Here is a 26117-nt window from a genome sequence, read left to right as displayed (position 1 = left end):
ATACACACTGTATCCATGACACACATACCGCATCCACTATACACATTCTACATCCACTATACACACTGCATCCATGACACACATACCGCATCCACTATACACACACACACACACTTTATCCTTGTGGGCGGACTCGGGGCTGGCCCCAGGGGCCCAGATCTTGAGCTGTGTCAGGGGCCCTAAAATTTCTGATGGCAGCCCTGCAATCTAGTATATTATTCGTGGCACTAATCTCTAATTTACCTCACATTAAAGGGACACTTTAGTCCCCAGAACCACTGCAGCTTAATGTAGTGGTTCTGGTGTCTATAGCCTGTCCCTGCAGGCCTTTTAATGTAAACACGGCGGCACTGCAGCACTTGCGTTAGTTAACATGGGGCATTGTGATGTCATATGGGGGGGGAGGGCGGCAAACTTTACTTTTGCCTAGGGCGGCAAAAATCCTTGCACCGGCCCTGTGTATCTAAGTGTAGATACTTGAGTATAGATTATAGTGTATGCCATCTAAGAGCAGGAGAACCTAGGTGTTTTAGTCCAGAGTATCAACCCCGTACAATTTGGTTGACTATTCGGAATGGAGACTCACATGGGACCCTGCTAAATAAGACCATACTAGAAACCGTACATTCTTCAGGTGTTCTGCTATTTGATGCATGTAAGGCGATATCAGGTGGTAGGAAACCGTGTAATGTATGTGGTGATCTTAAATGGGAAAGAACGTATGGGTCTAATGATAAATATATTTGCCCCAGTAGTAAGTACAAATATATGGATCCAAAGTGCCCAAATAAAGATATAATTATTGTCCGTATTGGTCCTGTGTAGGGTGGGCAACCTGGGGACAGACAGTAGATAAGGATATGATCATCACTAAGTTGCCTACCAAGCCATATTGTAAGTCTAGGGAGTGTAACCCATTCTATATACTTATCAATGACCCAGAACGATTCATAGATAGGTTTGGGAACTTATTTGGGTTCCAGATATATGGAACAGGTTTGGATCCTGGGACAATATTATTTAAATGAATAGAGACCGATACTGTAGCAACCCAGACTCATCAGGTCTTTCATACCTTCTATGAGGAGATGAGTGTGGAAAATAAGATCCCCCATAATGCGAAAAACTTATTTATAGATCTAGCCGAAAGCATTGCTGGTAGTCTTAATGTAACCAACTGCTATGTGTGTGGAGGTACTAACATGGGAGACCAATGGCCATGGGAAGCAAAGGAGGTAATGTATTCCGGTTCTGAGACAGTTGAACAATTAATATCTTCTCAAACTGATTATCAAGTGAGTGTTAGAGGTAAATCTGAGTAGCAATTAAAGACCTCCATTACAGGTTATGTTTGCATAGCAAGGAAAGGAATAATGTTTAATACATCTGTAGGAGAATTGACATGTCTAGGGCAAAAAGCTTATAATGATAGTACAAAAGATACAACTTGGTGGTCAGCTTCAAATATCTCAGAACCACCTAACCCGTTTGCAATTTAGACCAATTTAAAGGATGTGTGGTTTGACCTATCTGCTACATCTAGTTGGAAAGCCCCAGCAAATTTGTACTGGATCTGTGGTAAGAAAGCCTATTCGGTGTTACCACAAGACTGGGAAGGGGCATGTGTATTAGGCATGCTAGACCATCCTTCTTCTTGTTGCCAATTGAAACAGGAGAGACCTTGGGAGTTAAGGTTTATGATGTGAATCATAAAAAGAAGCTAGCATCCTTGAATGTAGGTAGCTGGGAAGATAATGAGTGGCACTGGCTACCTTAGCGCGCTTCATTGCCAATAGGAGGGATGTAATATGTGAGGGAACTGATTAACAGCCAAACTGTATGCCCATGAAGTGTTATTGTATTCTAATACAGGGATTCAAGACGCATTCTACCATTAGGCAATAATGGATTCCTCTGTAAAGCACATAGCCTTCTTACCAGGTAAACCAGTTGGGCTGTTGATAAAGTCCTCCATTCCCTTCCAGTGCAAATAGAAGGAGGTGTATGTGGAAAGTTCAATCTCAGCAACTGTTGTCTGCACATAGATGATGAAGGGCAGGCAGTGGCTGATCTCACAAGCCACATGGCTAAACTGACGCATGTACCGACTTAAGCCTGGAACGGGTACAATTCTAGTAGTTGGTTTGGAAGTAGGTACGAGCAGCTTGGAGGGATCAAGACATTGGTAGGAGGAGTCATGTCGATTATAGTGTTGTGTCTCTTTCTACCATGTTTGGTTCCATTGGTAATTAGGTCCATACGGAGTGTCATAGAGAGCACGACAGAAAGGAAAACAGCTGTGCATGTAATGGCTGTTTGCAAGTATGAACCCTTAGCCCAGAGAGAATATATTCAGAATGAGGAATGTGCTGAAGGAATTTGTAATGATGCTAAGATGCTTACGAGGTCTGTTCTGATTCATGGCAACTTGAGGTGTAAGTAAACGATGATTAGGTGATGCATCTGGAATTATTATATATATCAGAAGCATCGAAGGGGGGAATGTGGTGGAAGCTCGGTAGAAATTAAATTTAGTAGGCCGAGATTTCCACGTGGCATATGTGTATGTTGGTGTATAGGTTAGTCAGTTACACGTAGCTAAGATACAATCAACAGTGTACTGAGCAAGTGCAGGAATGCAGGAACTGAAAACACTTCCCCTCCTCCATTGTTCTGGATGAGCCATGTGGTCTAACAGGTAAGGGAAGTTAGGCTTTGTTCAGCTGATTGGGTAAAGTTTGGGTAAAGTATATGTGGGTAGAGTTAACTATAGGAGGAGCTATAGGTCTATATAATGCATCTACACTGTTGTTCGGGACTCAGATCTTGTTGTATTTTGGTGACATTAGTCCCTCTGAGTCCCGGTCGGTGAATCGAATAAAGATATCTTCCTTCCTGAAGAAACCTGTGTCCACTTCTCTGTGCTTGGCTTCCGTCAGTTTCTCCATATGTCAAGGTGTCAATATGTCATATGGCAGGTGTCAATCCATATCCATTGTGATTTAGGAATGTTAGGTGATTTCTGCCCTTTATGGATTAAAACCAGACTCTGCATCAACTGTGTAATTTTCCATGGGAGTTTTGCCATGGATCCCCCTCCGGCATGCCACAGTCAAGGTGTTAGTACCCTTGAAACAACTTTTCCATCACTTTTGTGGCCAGAAACAGTCCCTGTGGGTTTTAAAATTCGCCTGCCCATTGAAGTCAATGGCGGTTCGCCCGGTTCGCCGGTTCGCGAACGTTTGCGGAAGTTCCCGTTCGCCGTTCTCGAACAGAAAATGTCGTGTTCGCGCCATCACTACTGAAAGGCGCAAAACCTATTTGCGCCAATCAGCATCCAGGGACAAGAGGGGTTTCGCAGCCCCATCAGAAGGAAGGGTGCGAAATGCAGTTTGAACCAGCGCTCCCTCTCCCATTGGTCGGCACGGACTTCCATGCGACCAGCGCGAACCCTGCAGCCATAAGTCCGACTCACAGCCCCAGGGACTCCCTGCTGGCCATGTCCCTCTCACCCCGGTGGATACCCACACTTCGGTATCCGCCAGAGAAAGCTTTCCCCTGGGCAGCCACGCGCCTAGCCTCGTAGCTCCCAGGTTTGAGAGTGACAGTGACTATAGCTCCGTTAGAAGCAGGTATGATGATCCCTGACACCGGGATCGTAGACAGTGTACACAGGCCGTTTCGGGAGTCGAACGCTCCCACTGGTGAGTGTTCGGTTATACAAACCGGTGGCCACCCAGGGGAAGCACGCGCCGCTTGTTCTCTTGCGGTCTGCGAATTCACACCTCGTTAGTGAGGTGTGAACATTCTAAGTAAAAGTTCTAAATGGAGTGCCGGGGTGGTCAAAAGGTGTTAAAGGGTTAATCCCTGTGCCAGTTTGTTGCAGCTGGTGGAAGATGCAGCGGGGAAAGTCCTTGTATGGACTGGAACTCCCAGGACTGTGTGCCGTCCAGTGCCTGGCGGGGTACAGGGAGCTCTGTCAGAGACCATATTCTGACAGTAGTTTTGTGAGTGCTTTTCATTGAGTTTTTAGTGTTTTGTGTCGTGGGGAGTTTTCTTGGAGTGTTGTATCAGTGCAGTATTGTAAAGCGTGATTTAGTTCTCCACAGAGTATTATGGGTGTAGCTTGTGTAGAAGGGAGCTTGGAGAGCACCTTATGTAGGAAATTCCTTTGTCATTGGGTCCATAAATACTGGCTATTACATATAGTGTATCGTTGACTTTGCAATGCAGTATCAAGTATCTACCTTGTGTGTCCTTTCTAATTTGTAATATTTCAAAGGTTAGTGAACTATGAATAAGTATAGATACCCCTCTGGATTTGGATAAGTGAGTTGCATGATATTGATTTGATTAGTCCCAGGTAGCAATGGTGGTACTTTGCTGTGCACAAAGTGTGTCTCTTGGATATCTATTTTATTTTGCGTTGCACTTTCCAAAAGAACACGTTGTTTATGTGGCGTATTTAAGCCACGTACATTACTAGTTTGTATTTTCATGCTCTATTTGTAGGTGTGGGGCTGTACCTGCAGTGCATACCCATACGTGTGAGGTATTTTTGTGGGAGTTTTGCTCATGTGTACCTTTGTTTGGTGATAGGAAACATTGTAGGTGGTTATTGTTCTGATTATAGTATTTAAAGTATAGGCAATACCTGCTAGGGGTAGGTGATACAACTATCGTGTAGCTAGATGTAGCTTTGCATTTCAATGTGGTCGCTTGGACCTTGGGGGACAAATTGGGTGGGGGGAAGGGTTTGTAGAGAAAAACATATGAAAAAAAAGTATATACAAAAAGTATATGCAGTTGAACTCTAAAGAAGATATCGTGCACACCATGAGGGGGAGAGATAGATGTTCTCCAAAAGTGTGGCTATTGAGCTAATAAGCTGGTATTTGTGGCCAAACCTGATATTTTTGAATGGCGAAAACATAACATTAGAGAGTAATAAATAATAATAATAAATAATATAAAGGTTATAAATATATATATTAGTACATATTAGTTAAGAGCAGCAAAGCATTTGGCTCATATATTAATTCGGTAAGTCATGAGTCTAGGATAGAGGGTGCATTACATGAAACAGCGTGCATTCCAATATGTATGAGACCTAGACATGTGCAATTCGTTTCGTTCCGAGTGTAAATTCGGATGAATTTCGGCAATTCAGACATTCGGATGCTTCCGAATGTCTGAATTTCCAAAGTGCTGAATTCCGGAAGTGCGGAACCGAACCGAAGTGATGAAGTGCCAAAGTGCCAAAGTGCTTTGGATTTATGAAAAGTGGCAAAACAAGAGAGGAAGGGAACATTATGTGAAACATGACAGGAATCTAACCCTAACCCTACCCCTAACTCGAACCCTGTCCTTAACCCTAGATGTGTAAGTGGTTAGGGGTTTTTATAGGTAGGGGTAGGGGTAGGGTTAGGGGTTAGGGGTTAGGGTTAGGGAATTGCTGAAGTCCCGAATTTCGGAAGTGCCGAACCAAAGTGCCGAATTGCCAAAGTCCCAAATTTCGGAAGTGCCGAACTGAACCAAATTTTTTGCCCATGCACATCCCTAATGAGACCTCAGATATCTATACTAATGTACACTTTGATTTGTCTAATGTGTGTGTACTGTGGAAGGGGTATTTTGCACTGTGACGGACGGCATGCCACCCGTCAATTGATGCCTCTGTCAATTGATGCTCCTAGTGCTCACTGAGAACTCCAAGCACTCCACCAGACACCATAAGCACTGTAGATCCCACGAACCGCCGCAGCTTGGTTGGGGTCTTGCCATCCTCCACCCTCCCTGGAACCAGCTTCCAGTGGGTGAACCTCTCCTCCAAGAGCTGTGAAGCAATTACAAGAGCTTTTGGTTATAGCTTGTATTGCAGGTCCCTACAAACACAAGGCAAGGCTCTATGTTGAGGGTGAAATAAGACTGGTTTAATGGTAGCCACACTAGCCTTTTATGCAAGTCCCCATGCAAGGGTTACACCCACATTGACCTTGTTGGAAACTTACAAACCAATAAAGACAGAGTTACCATGTGTGACACTCCCACACATAACATACAATCCTGCCCCTCTGCCTGAGAGATAAATGAGTCAGATACTGTATTAACTAAATTATCTCCAGGCAGAAAAAACACACATTTCTTTAAAATCCCAAAAGTACCCCAAAACAAATGTTACATCCCCTGATAGCCCTGATCTGGGTGATAAACATATCCAAAAATCACCCATATCAGTTCAGGGGATTAAGGAATTTCCTTGAAGTCACATTTTGACCGACCCACTCATGGTCCCATGTTTTAGAGAATCATGCTGTGCGGACGGTCTACTTCAAGGATTCAAAATAACGTTTAAAATACCGAACATAGCCGTTCGTGAATAAAGTCAGTGTGTGTCTCTTGTTCGGGAGTTTATTCTTACAGAATGCTGTTTGACTCCCATTCGAATAGCCGGACATCCATGGAAGGTAAGAGTTTAAAGGTGTTCGCACCGTCGCATGTCCGATTTGAGTTCCATGAACTCGATGACCAAACACCGCTCATTGTACTCGCGGCTTAAGATGGCCGTAGGCACGTGGTCAAATGGCTCTCGGAATGGCATCAGGAGCTCAAAGTGCCGTTTTGAAAGTTCAAATTGTTCCTATTGTAAGTCCCAACAGGCACAAATAGTGTTTTCAACCAGGGTTTAACACAGGGACCATAGTCAAAGGGTAAGAGGCTGGCAAGTATGCCCCTCCAAGGACCCATGACAAGTCCAATTCGTCACATGCACCAACTATGCGGGCCCCGCATAACAGTCTATAACTCGTTGTTCAAGTAATAATTGTGGCTGGTTGCCCTACATATGAAATATTGTATGTAAATAGGAGCAAAAAAGGTTTAACACAACATAAAGAGTGGGTAAATCCAAAGATTTAAATTACCTCCATTTGTTTAAATATACATAGGGATTAAGGAGAGAGGTAATGTGACGGTACAATCCTCTACTCTGTCAAGCATTCCCTTCTTCCCGTAAAATAAAATCACCAAGTAATCCACAGAGTAATAAATCACTGGTATCGCCGAATAATCCACACATGAGCCAAGGCTTAATGCTGGAACAACATATATATAGACACAGAGGAAAATGAGATACATAGTGTGATACAGCAAAATAAATAATAATGCGCTGATATAATAATGCACTCACAGGATCAAAGTGAATAATGCGCCAAAAAAGGTGCCTGCCCCGATAAACTTGGGCGGCTGAACGCCTCCACTCTCCACTGGAACTCCAAGCGGACCAAAGTATGGAATGAGACTCCAATATAGGTAGGGTAAAATAAATATGCAAATTTATTATAGAAAAAAGGCTATATATATTAGCCACATTAAATAAGATAAAACAAAAGGGAGGTCCAAATGTGGCTAATGGTAAGTATATAGCGCTTACCGGAGCGGCTAGGCTGAGTTAGGGGTCCTATCAGGTCGACCGCTACCCTCGTGAAGGGCTCCTCGATGATGGGCATCGGGACCATTTTGGCCTTAGGGTTGTCTCCCTTCTTACCTACACTCTGGTGTAAAACCTCACAGGTCTGGCAGTAACTCCAGACTTCATCAGATACCCCAGGCCAGAAAAAGTTCTGAGTTACCCGGTTTAATGTCCGACGTATTCCCAAGTGACCTGCTAGCAGTGGCGGATCCAGAGCCTGATCTCGGGAGGGGCACTTGTAGATTATTTAAAGAAATAATCCAGGCACAATAACCACTACAGCTCAGTATAGTAGTTATGGCACCCGTAGTGCCAGGATCCCATCCCAGAGTAAGTAGTCAAACCGTTTAAGAACAGTTTGACAACTTACCTGGGGTCTGCCGGGATATAGGGCATAGAATCAGTGGTATGTGTTAGGGGTGAAGTGTGTGTGAAAGGTGCAATGTGTGTGTGTGTGAGTGTGAGTGGTGAAGTGTGTGTGCGAGTGCGTGAGGGCGGCAGTGTATGTCAGGGTTGCAGTGTGTGTTAGGGGGCAGCGTATGTGTGGGGCAGTATGTGTGTGTGTGTGTTTGTGTGAGGGTTGCAGTGTGTGTGAGAGTTGCAGTGTGTGTGTGTTTGGGGCAGTGTGTGTATGGGGGGCAGTGTTTGTGGGGCAGTGTGTGTATGGGTGTGCAGTGTGTGTATGGGGGCAGTGTTTGTGGTGCAGTGTGTGTATGGGGGGCAGTGCTTGTGGGGCAGTGTGTGTAGTGTGTGTATGGGGGGCAGTGTTTGTGGGACAGTGTTTGTGGGGCAGTGTGTGTAGTGTGTGTATGGGGGGCAGTGTTTGTGGGGCAGTGTGTGTAGTGTGTGTAGTGTGTGTATGGGGGCAGTGTGTGTATGGGGTGTAGTGTGTGTATGGGGGCAGTGTGTGTAGTGTGTGTATGGGGGCAGTGTTTGTGGGGCAGTGTGTGTATGGGGGGCAGTGTGTGTAGTGTGTGTATGGGGGCAGTGTGTGTAGTGTGTATGGGGGCAATGTTTGTGGGGCAGTGTGTGTATGGGGGCAGTGTTTGTGGGGCAGTGTGTGTAGTGTAGTGTGTGTAGTGTGTGTATGGGGGCAGTGCTTGTGGGGCAGTGGTGTGTGTATGGGGCAGTGTTTGTGGGGCAGTGTGTGTAGTGTGTGTATGGGGGCAGTGTTTGTGGGGCAGTGTGTGTAGTGTGTGTATGTGGGGCAGTGTTTGTGGGGCAGTGTGTGTTGTGTGTGTATGTGGGGCAGTGTTTGTGCGGCAGTGTGTGTATGGGGCAGTGTTTGTGGGGCAGTGTGTGTATGGGGGCAGTGTGGGTATGGGGGCAGTGTGTGTGGGGCAGTGTGTGTATGGGTGCAGTGTGTGTATATGGGCAGTGTTTGTGGGCCAGTGTGTGTATGGGGCGGAAGGAGGGTAGGGAGGCTTTTAAAAAAAAATCTTTAATAAAATAAATATACTTTATGTCCCCCCTTCCTTCTTACCTTTACTGGGAGGAGGGGGGACATTTCTCCATCCCTGGTGGTCCGGTGGGGATACCCTGGTGGTCCCAGTGGTAGGAGTGAACTCTAGCTCGCAACTCAAAGGCTAGAGTTCACTCTCGCGAGATTTGGAGCGTTGCCATGCTTGCGAGAGGAGGACCCAGAGGAGCTGCAGGTAAGAGCTCCTGGGTCCTCTCTCCCTCCCTGCCGGCTGTCAGCACAGTGCCTGCGGACCGGGGAGGGAGATCTCTGATCTCCCTCCCCGATCCACAGGCACATTGCAGGGCTGGCACTTGTACAATGCCAGCCCTGCACTAGCTGGCAGGGGAGAATCTCGGGGGGGGGGCATTTGCCCTGTTGCCCCCCCACCCGGATCCGCCACTGCCTGCTAGCGGGACATCATGTCTAAACCGCAACAACTCCCGCCGGTATTTCCTCGGGACTACCAGCTGGCATGTTTGCCCCTCTCGCCTTCTCCCTATATTTCCGTAGGGACGGGTCTCCCACTACTTCCCTCCCAAAATCCGCCAGGGTATCCCAGGGAAGGGGCTCTACCGTCTGGTGCCTGTATGGGCCTGTATGGGGGCAGTGTGTGTATGGGGGCAGTGTGGGTATGGGGGCAGTGTGTGTGGGGCAGTGTGTGTATGGGGGCAGTGTGAGTATATGGGCAGTGTTTGTGGGCCAGTGTGTGTATGGGGGGGAAGGAGGGTAGGGAGGCTTTAAAAAAAAAATCTTTAATAAAATAAATATACTTTATGTCCCCCCTTCCTTCTTACCTTTACTGGGAGGAGGGAGGACATTTCTCCATCCCTGGTGGTCCGGTGGGGATACCCTGGTGGTCCCAGTGGTAGGAGTGAACTCTAGCTCGCAACTCCAGGGCTAGAGTTCACTCTCGCGAGATTTGGAGCGTTGCCATGCTTGCGAGAGGAGGACCCAGAGGAGCTGCAGGTAAGAGCTCCTGGGTCCTCTCTCCCTCCCTGCCGGCTGTCAGCACAGTGCCTGCGGACCGGGGAGGGAGATCTCTGATCTCCCTCCCCGATCCACAGGCACATTGCAGGGCTGGCACTTGTACAATGCCAGCCCTGCACTAGCTGGCAGGGGAGAATCTCGGGGGGGGGCATTTGCCCTGTTGCCCCCATCCCCCCCCGGATCCGCCACTGCCTGCTAGCGGGACATCATGTCTATTCCGCAACAACTCCCGCCGGTATTTCCTCGGGACTACCAGCTGGCGTTTTTGCCCGTTAACCCGGGTTTCTGTGAGCCTTTACAGCCTGCCATCTTCCAAGACTAACTGTTCTCCTCCCAGCCCCCCCCCCCTTGGCCTACTCTCGCCTTCTCCCTATATTTCCGTAGGGACGGGTCTCCCACTACTTCCCTCCCAAAATCCTCTAGGGTATCCCAGGGAAGGGGCTCTACCGTCTGGTGCGGGGAAAGTTGGCTTACCTGGGTCTTAGTAGGAGGTGGATGGCTCTCGGCAGCACAGCTCTGGGCTCAGGTGGTCACCGCTTGGGCCTCGTGGGTACAAATGCTGAGGTTAATGGTCCAATGTCATTCCCCAATATCACTTCTGTGGGTAGCTCCTTCATGACTCCCACCTGTACGTTGCCAGCTCCGGCGCCCCAGTCCAGATGGACCTGGGCTGTGGGAATCCGGTAAACAGCCCCCCCTGCAATAGCAATAGAATTCCCTGGTCATTCCCCATTATCAATAAGGTGCCTCTGAACCAAGGTGATGGTGGCATCACTATCCCTGAGTCCTCGGACAGTCTTCCCATTTACCATCACCAAATGACAATGGTGTTTCCGATTGTCTGTGATGGAAGATTGGACTAAGTGGGCTTCGTACAACGTGCCCAGGGTTTCCTCCTGGATTAATTCCTTTGCATCCCAGGCAGATGACACCAGGTAATCCACGCAGTGAGCTGCGGCCCTGGAGTTGGAGAACCCGGGTCGAGACCAGTTGGACCTGGGTGCCTCCAGTGGGCATTTGTTTCAAAGGTGTCCTAGTTGCTTGCATCGGACACAGCGGGGCTCGTTGCTTGCTGGCTGTCGTTGAAGGGGCCAGAGGGTCTGCTGGGGGGTTGGTACCTGGTCGCTGCCAGTGGTGGTGCTTCTGTCTGAATGGGTTGGCTCTGAGATGCCACACGGGTCACCTGGCGGTTGTCTGTAAACTCGTCTGCGAGTTTGGCTGCCTCGGTCTGCGGTCCCTTACCCAATCTTTGACATCCACCTGGATGTGGTCGTAGAATTGTTCTAATAGCATGAGCTGCAGGATGTCATCCACAGTAGTTGTCTGGCAGCTGTTGATTCAGTTTGACGCAGATAGCTGCAGGCGACAGGCCCACTCCGCATACGAGGCCTTGTCGGGTTTGTGGAAATCCCTGAATTTCTCGTGGTATGCTTCTGGGGTTATCGCATACCGGGCTAGTAGTGCCTCCTTGACCCGGGCATAACTGTGAATCTACAAAAAATGGGGGGAAGGGCTGCGCCACAAAACGTCAGTATATAAAATAGTCCAAGTAAAAGAAGAGAGAGAAAGTCTTATCTGGAACAAGTCCAATAGGGGATGTAGGATCTATGGACGTTGGTCCGGAGCGGATGTCCTCTTTCTCCTCTTTCTCCTCCTTCTTAGGGATTCACTCAGATATAGGGAAAAATTAAGAGAAAAAAATAGTGCAATACGTCTGATAAAAAAATATACAACAGTCTAAAAGCTGGTATAAAACTCACATGTGGAGGAGCTATAACTTGCTCTAGTATGAAGGGCGTGCAGCGGTATAATCCCCGCTTATGGGATATATGGAAGGTTCCTCCATCAGTGGTCAAATATATAAAAAAGAAAGGAGACAACAAATAGTGCTCACTGGGTAAAATCCACGGTAAAAAAGAAAGTAAAAATAATACTCACAAGGATGGAGCAGACCAACTGCTCCTTGATGATAGCGTTGGTGGTATTATCCCCACCTAAGGATTGCTTGTGGTCCAAAATGATGCCAGGTAGTAAACAGGTATAAAAACGGTGCTTAGTGTATTAAATAGATAGATGGTACTTCTGCAGAGCCCTGAAATCCCGGCTCTGAGGTTGATAAACAATGTTTATCAACCTCAAAATTTATCTTGCAGCTACTGAGGAAGCTCATAGAGTGAAACGCGTTTAGCTGATTATTCTGGACTTTTTATTGGACTTTTTATTGGACTTTTATTGGATCTTTTTACTTTCTAAGTACCCATTTATTTTGTTTTTAATGTATTAACAATAAATGTTATTTACTATTTTATACTTTAGTCCAAAGTCCTTTATAGCCATCAGGAACTCCATTGGGGAGAGTGCTATTCCCCCTCTAAAGTAGCACATTGTTTATCAACCTCAGAGCCGGGATTTCAGGGCTCTGCAGAAGTACCATCTATCTATTTAATACACTAAGCACCGTTTTTATACCTGTTTACTACCTGGCATCATTTTGGACCACAAGCAATCCTTAGGTGGGGATAATACCACCAACGCTATCATCAAGGAGCAGTTGGTCTGCTCCATCCTTGTGAGTATTATTTTTACTTTCTTTTTTACCGTGGATTTTACCCAGTGAGCACTATTTGTTGTCTCCTTTCTTTTTTATATATTTGACCACTGACGGAGGAACCTTCCATATATCCCATAAGCGGGGATTATACCGCTGCACGCCCTTCATACTAGAGCAAGTTATAGCTCCTCCACATGTGAGTTTTATACCAGCTTTTAGACTGTTGTATATTTTTTTATCAGACGTATTGCACTATTTTTTTCTCTTAATTTTTCCCTATATCTGAGTGAATCCCTAAGAAGGAGGAGAAAGAGGAGAAAGAGGACATCCGCTCCGGACCAACGTCCATAGATCCTACATCCCCTATTGGACTTGTTCCAGATAAGACTTTCTCTCTCTTCTTTTACTTGGACTATTTTATATACTGACGTTTTGTGGCGCAGCCCTTCCCCCCATTTTTTGTATCTGTCATTTATTTAAGGGTTTTCTGAGAGATCCCCTTATAGGGTTGCTGCCTTTTGGGTACTTAGCGCTTACTCTTATTTTCTGTTTATAACTGTGAATCTCCTGCTCCGGGAAGGCCCTGAAGGCATCCGCTGCCTTGCCTGACAGTTTTCCCGATAATACAGAGACCCATTCCTCTGTAGGTACTTTATGTAGGGCACACTGGCGTTCAAAGTCTGCCAGATAGCTGTCAATCTCACAGTCATTCTCGTTGAAACTTTTAAAAGCACTGAAGGGAATCTTTCGCGAGTCCACAGTGGTGATCCCTCCGATCGGTGGACTTGCCGTCGTTTGCTGGGTTTCAGCCAGCTTCAGCTTTAGTGCCTGCTCTGTTACAGTGTTAATCACCTGCATAATAGTTTCAGCAGATGGATTCGGTCCAAACCATGCCAGCTGCTCTCTGATTTCCCTGTTGATTTCGGATTCCTAAATGGTCGGTACTGCTGCTGCCAAGCTCTCCCGGTCTAGCTCCATGAGTTCAGCAATTATGACCCGCTTGGCCTTGTTGCTGGCAATACCTCCACGTACCTCCAACAGTTCCTTCAGTGTGCTGCGTTTAAGTTGTGTGTACCAGCCCTCCATGCACTGTACAATAATGCCTTCCTTGGATCCTTTGTGCAGGGAAAAAAGGAAAATACCGCCGCTGCCAACCAGTTGTGACAGTACAATCCTTTACTCCGTCAAGCATTCCCTTATTCCCATAAAATAAAATCGCCAAGTAATCCACAGAGTAATAAATCGCTGGTATCGCTGAATAATCCACATATGAGCCAAGGCTTAATGCTGGAACAAGTCTGATTTACTGAGAAACAGGGCACACAATTTATACAGTATAGAACTCCTCCTCTGGGCCAGGCTAGATAATTGGGTTTGAGCACTTATCAAACTCAATTATCTAGTGGCCAGAAAAGTTAAAATTTTTCACAATTATTAGACACATACTTTATACATAATATATCAATATAAAAAATTTTGTGAGAATCCGTTCGGTAGTTTTGGAGTTATACTGTGTGGAAGTTTGACCGGCACACCACAAGGTTGTAGCCGACTCAGAGTTCCATGAAATCAGTGGTACTCCCCTCGTTCGGTAGATTGAAACTCCTGAACGCCATTCGTGTGCAATACGTGTAAATGAGTCAGACGGGACTTCCATGGGGGATGCCTAAGTCGCGCTGGTTCAGGAGTTTAAGATGGCCGCCATCCATTGTTCTCGCCACGTGTTCGTGTCCCGAAAATGGAGGCCACCCGGGAGCACTCAATTAGCTTGTGGTTTCATGCAATAACACAGGATTCTATGTTCTAATTGCTACCCAGGGTGGTCCTCGTTCGGTAAAATAGCTATTTTACCGAACAAGGGATTTTGACGAATAGAAAGTAACGAATGAAGGTAATTAATCCAATGAACAAAGTAGCAGGGAGGGAAAGTACAGAATGCATGGAGGGTGATTCTTCACAGGTAACTTTTTTTTTCCTTTGGTTTTTACTATACAGTATATTGTGGCTGATGTGTATGGTGGTTGCTGCTGCCCAGGAGTGATGGGAGTGAGCGCAGAATTTATCTTTTTGTATTTGCATTGACTGCCCTGTGTCTGAGCCTTCCCTGCGGCCTGCAAAACCACTACAGACCCCACAGCTCTGTTTGGCAGAGTGCTGAGTGCAAGCTCAATCTATACTCGCTGCTTAGTTACTGAAAACTTATCTCCGCTGTGGCGAGCCAGTATATAAAAGTATTAAAGGATGTGTGTAAAACAAATATAAGCACAATATAATATATAAAACATACTAAAGATGAGGGAACATAACTTGTCTTGCTTAGGCTAGTTGAACTGTGGATCCAAACTTTCAACCCAACTATCAGTAGGTGTAGTTGGTACTTGTGTAGACTCCTAGAGGTCGTTCTCGAAATCAGCGTGTTTTGGGCCAGTCGACTCGCAGCTTCCCTTTCAGTAATGCCATCTATTCTGTGGTCAGAGCTGGCATACCACATGCTTGTAGCTTTTGTAGGTCATCTTCGGTTGTAGATATGACTCTGATGCCCCCATCAAGGGGACTAGAAGGTTTGTGGGGAATGTCTGGACATTTTGGTGCAAGAATCTTTAATATTTTATGTAGCGGAGCTCATGTACTCCGGCTGAGTACCACCGCCAAATTTGCCTCCTATCTATCAGGGTCCCTGGGGCACTTTAGACCCAGTCGTCAAAGCTTGACTGGGGTCTCTGTGTACCACTTCCACCTTGGGCAGGTATACTGTGGTTATAGCTCTCTGCTGTGGTTATAGTTCTTCTCAGCAGGTGGTTATAGTGGCATCTTGCAGCAGTTATTGCTCTCTGCAGTGATTATACCCTGTAAAGCAGTGATTATAGATAGTTTTTTCCTGTCTTGCAAAACAGGGTTCCTGGGGCTCCCAGGATACTGGTACCCCCACATTTTATGTGTCCATGGAAAGGAATGCTGACCATTTAGCACTCTGACCAGAAAATCACAACCAAGTTATAGAATGTTAAAGCTTGACCGAGTCGCTGCCATTTTCCAATCCAGCTCCAGGCATGCAGCTGCTTTTCCCGGTCTTACAAAACAGCATTCCTACCCCCACCTGTTATATGTCTCTGAAGAGATCTCCTCAGAGTGCTCATGCTGACCAGATAGCAACCAAATTGTAGAATCCAGACCCAATTTATAGCCTGTTAAAGTTTTGCAAGGTCTCGGCCATTCTCTGATCCGGCACAGAGAGCCAGGCCTACGGCTGCTTTGTCCCAGTCTCATTAAATAGGATTCTTGGGGCTACGGGGAACCCCCACATGTTATATGTCCTTGGATAGCTCTTGATTGAGTGCCCAAAAAGCACAATTGTTGGTGGTTGGGGGACAGAGAAATAACCAATCAAAGATTCACTGAGTCATAGAAATCCGGCAAACCGTTCTAAAGCGTTTCAGGGTATCTCCCAGTCAGGCGCTCAATGTGCAGGAAGGGTCCAGGCAATCCCTTGAGCCCCCCAGTTCCACCTGGGAGGCAGAGTAGGCACCCAGGGGGTCTCCATACCCCCTGCCAGAACTTACAGTTTAGTCTCAGAACTACCTTAGAAGAACACAGTGTCCAGACATAAACAGAGATGGTTTAGGATGAACAGGACATGGTGAAAGCAGAGCAACATACAAGTGGAATATATTTGTGGAAACTGATGCAATAGTGTTGGGAAGAATATTCTGAACAATATGGAATTTCCATTATAGACGGAATGTCATGAGTGTGTTATGTTTTTTTATATGCAAAATGTGGATGTAGATTAAATCATGTGATCAATGCTTTCATATGAATCAATGCTTTCCTATGGAGTTTTAGCTGATGCTGGATGTCCTCATGCTTAGCGTGAGGATGCCCAGCATCATTTAGGCGATCAAAAGTCGCCTATTGACCTCAAAATGCCTCTAGTGGCTATCTGGTAAACTGCCACTAGAGGTGGAGTTAACCCTGCAAGGTAATTATTACAGATTCTCAATAATACCCATTCAAGGGTTAATAACAAACAACACGGACACCCGTGAAAAAGTGATGAAACACAAAAAACTTAAGAAAAAACTTTAACTTAACTGATAGGTACACGGCCTCCAAAGGTTATCTCCCAGCTGATAACCAGGTTACAGGACTATATAGTTGATGGGATATTTTGGGATATTGCTAGTGTACCTATAATAGAGGACAAAACATAGTGCAAATATTGCTAATAAACTATAGTGAAAATTGCCAGTGATCAGAATGCACTCACATATTCCAGAATAATAAAGCGTATTATGGGTGCCTCCCCTGGGTGGAAATGGGGGGTATGTTCCTTTAAAATTCCCTCCTCAAGTGATAGCCGATAGGGTATCCAGGTCAGCACAAAATCTCACAGACAGCAACCAAAGGAATACTTTAAAGGCGATTTATTCACTTGAAAAAGGTTAAATGAAATAAAATATAATAAAAACAGATAAGAAAGAGATGCTGGTCCTACGCGTTTCGTCCTTATACAAAAAGGACTTCCTCAGGGACCTCTTTCAGCAAATCACATTTAACAGGTACATAAAATCAAAAACAGCATCCTAAAAACGCTAACAATCAAAAGCTATTATATAGGGCTAAGCCCTCCAAGTCATTGGTGGAATAGTGGGTGTCTTCCAATTGCCTGGTTCCAATTCGTCGAGGTCTTCCTCTCAGGTGTAGCTGTTTAGCCGCAATGAAAAAAGCCGGGTCCGTTCGAAGCTCCAGCCACTTCCGCATTCGTCATACGCCACGCCTGCGTCACGTGTATAATTGGCGATCACATGATCTTTATGCGATCCACGCTCGGGAAGCAAAATGGCTGTGCGTTCCACAGCGTTTGTAACAGCTTAAAGAAGCGTCTAATGTTTAACTCAGGCCACTAGGGATAAAAAACTGTTAGAATATATTCTTTGATCACATTAAAAAATATCCCAATCAAAATAATATGTCCTCTAAGTATAATAATAACATTAACCAGTTGAAATGAATGAAAAACTTCCTATCCAAGTCAATCATTCATTATATCCATTATAATTTTACTTGATTACTAATAATACTGATAGTAAATTCATACATTAGCAACAATACTGATTTTAATTTTAATTATAATTTTACTTGATTACTAATAATACTGATAGTAAATTCATACATTAGCAACAATACTGATTTTAATTTTAATTATAATTTTACTTGATTACTAATAATACTGATAGTGGATTCATAACATTAGCAATAATATTTTTTTATCATAATAGCCATCAACCATAATTAATTTATCAATGATGATAGTGAATTCATATATTAGTGACAATATTGTTATCATAATATCCATTAAAGTGACATAAATAATCACCTCTCAATTATGGATTCATTTTATAAAAAGTATATGGATATTATGATAACAATATTGTCACTAGTATATGAATTCACTATCATCATTGATAAATTAATTATGGTTGATGGCTATTATGATAAAAAATATTGTTGCTAATGTTATGAATCCACTATCAGTATTATTAGTAATCAAGTAAAATTATAATTAAAATTAAAATCAGTATTGTTGCTAATGTATGAATTTACTATCAGTATTATTAGTAATCAAGTAAAATTATAATGGATATAATGAATGATTGACTTGGATAGGAAGTTTTTCATTCATTTCAACTGGTTAATGTTATTATTATACTTAGAGGACATATTATTTTGATTGGGATATTTTTTAATGTGATCAAAGAATATATTCTAACAGTTTTTTATCCCTAGTGGCCTGAGTTAAACATTAGACGCTTCTTTAAGATGTTACAAACGCTGTGGAACGCACAGCCATTTTGCTTCCCGAGCGTGGAACACATAAAGATCATGTGATCGACAATTATACACGTGACGCAGGCGTGGCGTATGACGAATGCGGAAGTGGCTGGAGCTTCGAACGGACCCGGCTTTTTTCATTGCGGCTAAACAGCTACACCTGAGAGGAAGACCTCGACGAATTGGAACCAGGCAATTGGAAGACACCCACTATTCCACCAATGACTTGGAGGGCTTAGCCCTATATAATAGCTTTTGATTGTTAGCGTTTTTAGGATGCTGTTTTTGATTTTATGTACCTGTTAAATGTGATTTGCTGAAAGAGGTCCCTGAGGAAGTCCTTTTTGTATAAGGACGAAACGCGTAGGACCAGCATCTCTTTCTTATCTGTTTTTATTATATTTTATTTCATTTAACCTTTTTCAAGTGAATAAATCGCCTTTAAAGTATTCCTTTGGTTGCTGTCTGTGAGATTTCGTGCTGACCTGGATACCCTATCGGCTATCACTTGAGGAGGGAATTTTAAAGGAACATACCCCCCATTTCCACCCAGGGGAGGCACCCATAATATGCTTTATTATTCTGGAATATGTGAGTGCATTCTGATCACTGGCAATTTTCACTATAGTTTATTAGCAATATTTGCACTATGTGTTGTCCTCTATTATAGGTACACTAGCAATATCCCAAAATATCCCATCAACTATATAGTCCATTCAAGGGTTAACCTGACAGGGACAGTGAACCCAGACCACTTCCCCTCAACCTTCTGTAAAGCAGGAGGACACTAATATATGCAAAATATAAGAGGACGAGGGCAGCACTTTTTTGGATTGCTTGTTCATAAAGTGCTTCAAAAGTGATTTATTTGAAGGACACAGATAAATACAGATGTTTTGGGATTCAACCCTTCATCAGTGCAAATGCCCGATCAGGTATAAAGCAAAGTTAAATCCCGGCATGTCTATTCATCTGTGTCCTTCAAATAAATTGGTTTTCTAGCATTTTGTGCACCTGCAATCAAAGAAGCATTGCCCTTGTTCTTTCTTATGTTAAGCATGTGAAGTCAACCATTCTAAAACTTTGACTACTTACAATGGGGGTGTTAGTTTACCATTAAAGTACTCTGAGACATCAAACTGTATACATTTCAATAAAAGATGGAAAAATCAAGGTTTTCTAAAATGTTATACTGTTACTGTAGAACAATAGCCCTAAATTGTATCTATAAAACTGCCTAGTCAGATGTGCCCTCTGTAAGAATGTAATCTATTTTGTAAAATATATCAAATGCATTCTGTTTTCTAATATTTACCTTGGTTTTTTTTCAGATTTTAAGAGCAAAGTCTCCAATTTCCGATAAACCCATTGACTTTCAAGGTTAGCTATAAACCATTTTAACGAGCCCACTGTTTATATAATTGAAAGAGTAAAAGAGAATGTTCTTTGCAAAGAGGCTAGAAAATATTTTCTAGAAATTCAAAGTCAGTTTTATACTCAATAGTGTTTGCAGATGCTTGTGTTAATCATTAGAAAATAATCTGAAAAAAATATACTTTTAGATACGAAATAGTGAAATAAAATGGGAGCTATTGAGTTTTATTTGTCAACACAAGCTAAACCTCTGTCAAAGATGGCCAATTTTGGCAGAGGAAGCTAGCTGAAATGAACATGAAGTAAGGAAGTTTAGATATTGCAGGGAAAGTTCACTGGAATAAGAATGCACTCGGAATGCAGCAAAGTATAGACAAGAACAAACTCATGATCCACAGGAGACAGAAATACCAGATACAGAAACATTTCAGGGCCAGACTAAAATGAAGAAATATGTAAACAGTCAATAGAAAAAAGATACTAGAAATAGGATTAAGATGCCACTCATCCGCAGCCCTAGGCAGGTTATCAGTTTGGAGCCTCCCTTCATTCTTTACATAGGGTTGGTTAATGGGCTTAAACAAATTTATGGTTCCAGCATCTTTGTTAAATTCCTAGGCCATAAGCAACTGCCTAAGGCCACCATATGGTTTATCCTTTCTCTGCTAGGAGTGCTGTGTTGGGTCAGACAGAGTCAGTTGAGAATCAGTTTTAGTAGTTTGACAACTTTGGTCCCAATTATCCGAAGTGCTCTATAGAGCTCAGCAGGGCCAAACGGGTAATTATTACAGAAATTTTGTAATGTATATACAGTATCTCACAAAAGTGAGTACACCCTTCACATTTTTGTAAATATTTTATTATATCTTTTCATGTGACAACACTGAAGAAATGACACTCTGCTATAATGTAAAGGAGTGTACAGCCTGTATAACAGTGTAATTTTGCTGTCCCCTCAAAATAACTGAACTCACAGCCATTAATGTCTAAACCGTTGGCAACAAAAGTGAGTACAACCAAAAGTGGAAATGTCCAAATTGGGCACAAAGTGTCAATATTTTGTGTGGCTACCATTATTTTACAGCACTGCCTTAACCCTCATGGGCATGGAGTTCACCAGAGCTTCACAGGTAGCCACTGGAGTCCTTTCCACTCCTCCGTGATGACAGCTGGTGGATGTTAGAGACCTTGTGCTCCCCAACCTTCCATTTGAGGATACCCCACAGATGACAAAGCATGTCTGGAGACATGACACTCCCACCACCATGCTTGACTGTAGGCAAGACACACTTGTCTTTGTACTCCTTACCTGGTTGCTGCCATACGCGCTTGACACCATCTGAACCAAATACGTTTATCTTGGTCTCATCGGTCCACAGGACATGATTCCAGTAATCCATGTCCTTAGTCTGCTTGTCTTCAGCAAACTGTTTGCAGGCTTTCTTGTGCATCATCTTTGGAAAAGGCTTCCTTCAGGGACGACATCCACATAGACCAATTTGATGCAGTGTGCGGCATATGCTCTGAGCACTGACAGGCTGACCCCCCCCCACACCTTCAACCTCTGCAGCAATGCTGGCAACACTCTTACATCTATTTCCCAAAGACAACCTCTGGATATGACACTGAGCATGTGCACTGAACTTCTTTAGTCACCCATGGCGAGGCCTGTTCTGAGTGGAACCCGTCCTGTGAAACCGCTGTATAGTCTTGTCCACATGCTGCAGCTCAGTTTTAGGGTCTTGACAATCTTCTTATGGCCTAGGCCATCTTGTAGAGCAACAATTATTTTTTTCAGATCCCCAAATAGTTCTTTGCCATGATGTGCCATGTTGTACTTCCAGTGACCAGTATGAGAGAGTGTGAGAGCAATAACACCAAATGTAACACACCTGCTCCCCATTCACACCCGAGGCCTTGTAACACGAGTCACAGGACACCGGGGAGGGAAAATGGCTTATTGGGCACAATTTGGATATTTCCACTTATGGGTGTACTCACTTTTGTTGCCAACAGTTTACATTGTAACAGAGTGTCATTTCTTCATTGTTGTCACATGAAAAGATATAATAAAATATTTACAAAAATTTGAGGGGGTGTACTCACTTTTGTGAGATACTGTAAGTGCTCTCAGCCAATGACGGTAGTGTGTGAATGTGTTTATAATTTCATGTGTATGTCAGTGGATATGTGTGTGTGTGTGTGTATGCCTGTGATTATGTATGTGTCTGTGATTGTGTGTGTGGCTGTGATTATGTGAATATCTGTGGTCGTCTGTGTGTGTATGCCTCTGGTTATGTGTGTGTCTGTGGTTATGTTTTTCTGTGATTGTGTGTATGTCTGTGATTGTGTATGTTTGTGGTTATATGTGTGTCTACCTGTGGCTATGTGTGTGTCAGTCTATCTGTGGTTATGTGTGTGTGTGTATGTGTCAGGGTACCTGTAGTCTCTACCTCTGATAAGAGGAGAGACTTAGACGTTTTCCCGTTCAGAAGGGCTGTTTCCTCCGTTTCTCGCGGTTCCTCCGGTCGCTTACACGCCGGCCGCGAGGGATCCACGCCCTTTTATGACGTGACGCTCAGTAGCCGACGTCATGACGCCAAGCCTGCTCGACCTGTCACTCAAACCCTGAACACGAACCAGGACTCGTCGGGGGTTTGATTACCTCCTAGAACCGGGGTATTTAATAGAGCTTCCCGCATTTGCTCATTGCCCTGTCGTGGTTCTAGCCAGTCTAGTCACTCAGTGCTCTTGTATGTCTATTGTCTCTTTGGTTCTGACCCGGCTTGTTTGTATTACTCTGCTTATCTCTGTTATTCTTTGACCCGGCTTGTCTTCTCGTTCCCTCGACCTCGGCTTGTCTCTGACCATTCTCTACTTACTCCTTACGTTAAGTCCGGCCATGCTAAAGTCCGGTATACGTACCTACTACGCTTTGTACTCTGCGTGTTGGATCCCTGTCCCGATCCTGACATTACGACAGGGCCAATGGATCCTGCAGGTACAAGTAGTCAGCTTGGTCCTTCCGATCCTAGGTTTGACGCCATGGAACATAGAATGGATCAGATGGCCTTAGCGCTACAGGCGTTATTATCTCGTCCTAATAATCCACCAGAAGAGATGCGTAATAATTCTATCTCTCCTGTAAGTTCAGGTTTAGAGGTAGCCACTGTAGGTGCCTCTTCCCGTATTACCCCACCTGTACGTTATGGTGGTTCTCCTGAGAAGTGTCGAGGTTTTTTAAACCAAATCAGTATCCACTTCGAATTACAACCCCGTTCCTATCCTACAGATAGGGCAAAGGTCGGATTTATTATCACCTTACTCGTTGAGAAAGCTCTGAGATGGGCCAATCCGTTGTGGGAAAACGATAACCCGTTAGTATATAATTATAATGCCTTTGTAGCTGCTTTTAGAAGAATTTTTGACCCTCCTGGTAGAAAGGTCAATGCAGCCAGATTACTGTTGCGCCTTAGACAAGATAACCAAACACTTGTGGATTATGCACTAGAGTTCAGGTCCTTGGTGGCAGAAGTTAAGTGGAATGAACAGGCTTATATAGACGTATTTTTAAACGGATTATCAGATGTAATACTTGATGAGGTTGCTACTAGAGAGCTTCCTGAGAATTTGGAGGATTTAATTTCTTTTATCTCTCGCATTGATGAACGCTTAAGAGAGAGGCAGAACACTCGAGATAGAACCTGTAGACCTTCCTTCAAACTAGCTCCCTCATTTCTAAGTCCTGAGACCAAAACCTTACCTTTTCCAGAACCTATGCATATAGGCAATACTCATCTCTCAGAAGAGGAGAGACAGTACAGGAGAAGGGAGGGGCTGTGTATGTACTGTGGAGTCAGAGGTCACTTACGCCTAAATTGTCCTAATCGATCGGGAAACGCTCGCACCTAAGTTTCTCTAGAGGACAGGCCTTGGGTGTTTCTATTTTGTCCTCTACTCACAATTATAAAGATCATAGGCTTCTGCTACCCGTTTCCTTAACTTGGGAGAGGGGAGTAGTAGAAACTGTGGCATTGATAGATTCCGGAGCTGCTGAGAGCTTTATCGACCAAGTTTTTGTCACTAAACACACTATTCCATCTCAGTTAAGGGAGACGCCCTTGGCCGTTGAGGCCATAGATGGTAGACCTTTAGTTGAGCCTGTGATTTTTCGTGAAACCATACCCGTTAACTTAACTGTTGGTATTTTACACGAGGAAGAAATATCTTTGTTACTCATTTCATCTCCTTCTGTTCCCATAGTCCTGGGGTATTCTTGGTTAAAGAGACATAACCCTATTATTGATTGGGAATTAGGGGAGATAATCTCATGGGGTCAGAATTGTCAGGAGAGGTGTTTACAGAAAGTCTCACCGCTTTGCATAGTTAATACACCCACTCAGTCTACCGACTCTACAGAAGTACAAATACCGCCACTGTACCTGGACTTAAAGGCGGTATTTGACAAAAAGAAGGCCGATACTTTACCTCCACACAGGACCTTTGATTGTAAGATTAATCTACTCCCTGGTACTATGCCTCCCAGGGGCAATGTATACCCTTTGTCTACTAAAGAGAACTTAGTCCTAGAGGAGTATATTCGTGAAAATCTAGACAAAGGATTCATTAGGAGATCCTCCTCCCCTGCCGGGGCTGGGTTTTTTTTTTGTTAAAAAGAAGGATGGTACGCTGAGACCTTGCATTGACTACCGAGGTTTGAACAAAATAACCGTTAGAAATGCCTACCCGATTCCTTTGATTACCGAGCTCTTTGATCGTTTAAAGGGTTCCAAGATTTTCACCAAGTTAGATCTCAGAGGGGCATATAACTTGGTGAGAATTCAGCAGGGTCACGAGTGGATGACGGCGTTCAACACTCGATATGGGCACTACGAGTATACCGTAATGCCTTTTGGTCTCTGCAATGCACCGGCAGTATTTCAGGACTTGATCAATGAAGTTCTTAGGGAATTTCAACATGACTGTGTTATTGTATACCTGGATGATATACTTATACATTCTAGGGACATTGAGACTCACCACAGACAAGTCAGAAGGGTTTTGCGCAAACTTCTTCAACATGGCTTGTACTGCAAACTGGAGAAATGTAGTTTTGATCAGTCTCAGACAAACTTTCTTGGTTATGTGATTTCTGGGGAAGGGTTTAAGATGGATCCGTATAAACTCCAGTCCATTTTAGACTGGCCCTTACCTAAGGGTCTCAAGGCCATTCAGAGGTTTATTGGATTCTCCAATTATTACAGGCGCTTCATTAGGGGTTACTCGTCAATTATTGCTCCTATCACCAACATGACCAGACAGGGGGCTGACACTAAGAATTGGTCTACTGAAGCACTTCTTGCTTTCAAAACTCTCAAAGAACTTTTTGCTTCCGCACCAATTTTAGTTCACCCTGATACTACTCTGCCTTTCCTACTCGAAGTAGACGCCTCAGAGGCGGGTGTAGGCGCTATCCTGTCCCAAAGGTTAGGTGTGGATAAACCATTACATCCATGTGGTTTTTTTTCCAAAAAGCTATCTGGCCCGGAGAGCAGATATGACATTGGTGACAGGGAACTACTAGCAGTTATCATGGCTTTAAAGGAGTGGAGACATTTATTGGAAGGGACCTTACATCCTGTTACTATTTTGACGGACCACAAGAACTTGTCCTATATTGGGGAGGCCAAGCGATTGTCCTCCAGGCAAGCTCGTTGGTCTTTATTTCTCACCCATTTCAATTACGTACTCACTTATAGACCTGGTTCTAAGAATTCTAAAGCCGATGCTTTGTCTCGCCAATATGAACCTTCTACTGTATCTGAGCCAGTTTTATCCTCTATAGTTCCCAAGTGCAATATTATCGCCAACACAAGTCTTAAAATTCATTCTCCACTGCTTGACCAAATCATGAAGTTGCAACATCTGGCACCTAGGCAGACTCCTGTGGCAAGACACTTCGTTCCTCCTGAACTCCAACGGGAGCTCTTACAGTGTTTTCACGAGAGTAAGGTGGCGGGGCATCCTGGCATTCGCAAGACATATTCCTTGATCTCTAAAGATTTCTGGTGGCCTTCTTTACGAAAGGATATTAAGGATTTCATTGCAGTGTGTGAGGTCTGTACTAAGACTAAGCAACCTCATACTCTTCCATGTGGTCTATTACAGCCCTTGGGCATTCCAGAGAGACCATGGTCCTGTTTGGCCATGGACTTTATTGTTGATTTGCCTATTTCTAAAAAACAGACTGTTATTCTCACTGTAGTCGATAGGTTTACTAAGATGGCTCATTTTGTGCCTTTACCTAAACTTCCGACTTCTCCTGAATTGGCGGAAATATTCGCTAAAGAAATTTTTCGTTTACATGGGATACCTTCCGAAATTATTTCTGATAGAGGTTCCCAATTTGTTTTACGTTTCTGGAGATCCTTCTGTTCTCA

General features: G+C 44.1%; 1 protein-coding gene across 1 annotated transcript in view; it reads left to right on the top strand.

Moving 5' to 3' along the window:
- CARD11 (caspase recruitment domain family member 11) overlaps positions 1-26117 on the top strand; it is a 1037045-nt gene that overhangs the window by 556649 nt on the left and 454279 nt on the right. Inside the window, exon 10 of the mRNA XM_063430219.1 lies at positions 19635-19683. Coding sequence (XP_063286289.1) covers positions 19635-19683 — 49 coding nt within the window. The remainder of the gene's footprint in view (positions 1-19634; positions 19684-26117) is intronic.

The sequence above is a fragment of the Pelobates fuscus genome, chromosome 8, assembly GCF_036172605.1.
Source record: "Pelobates fuscus isolate aPelFus1 chromosome 8, aPelFus1.pri, whole genome shotgun sequence".
In the NCBI taxonomy this organism is placed as follows: Eukaryota; Metazoa; Chordata; class Amphibia; order Anura; family Pelobatidae; genus Pelobates; species Pelobates fuscus.
This window is presented reverse-complemented; position numbering and strand designations above follow the sequence as displayed.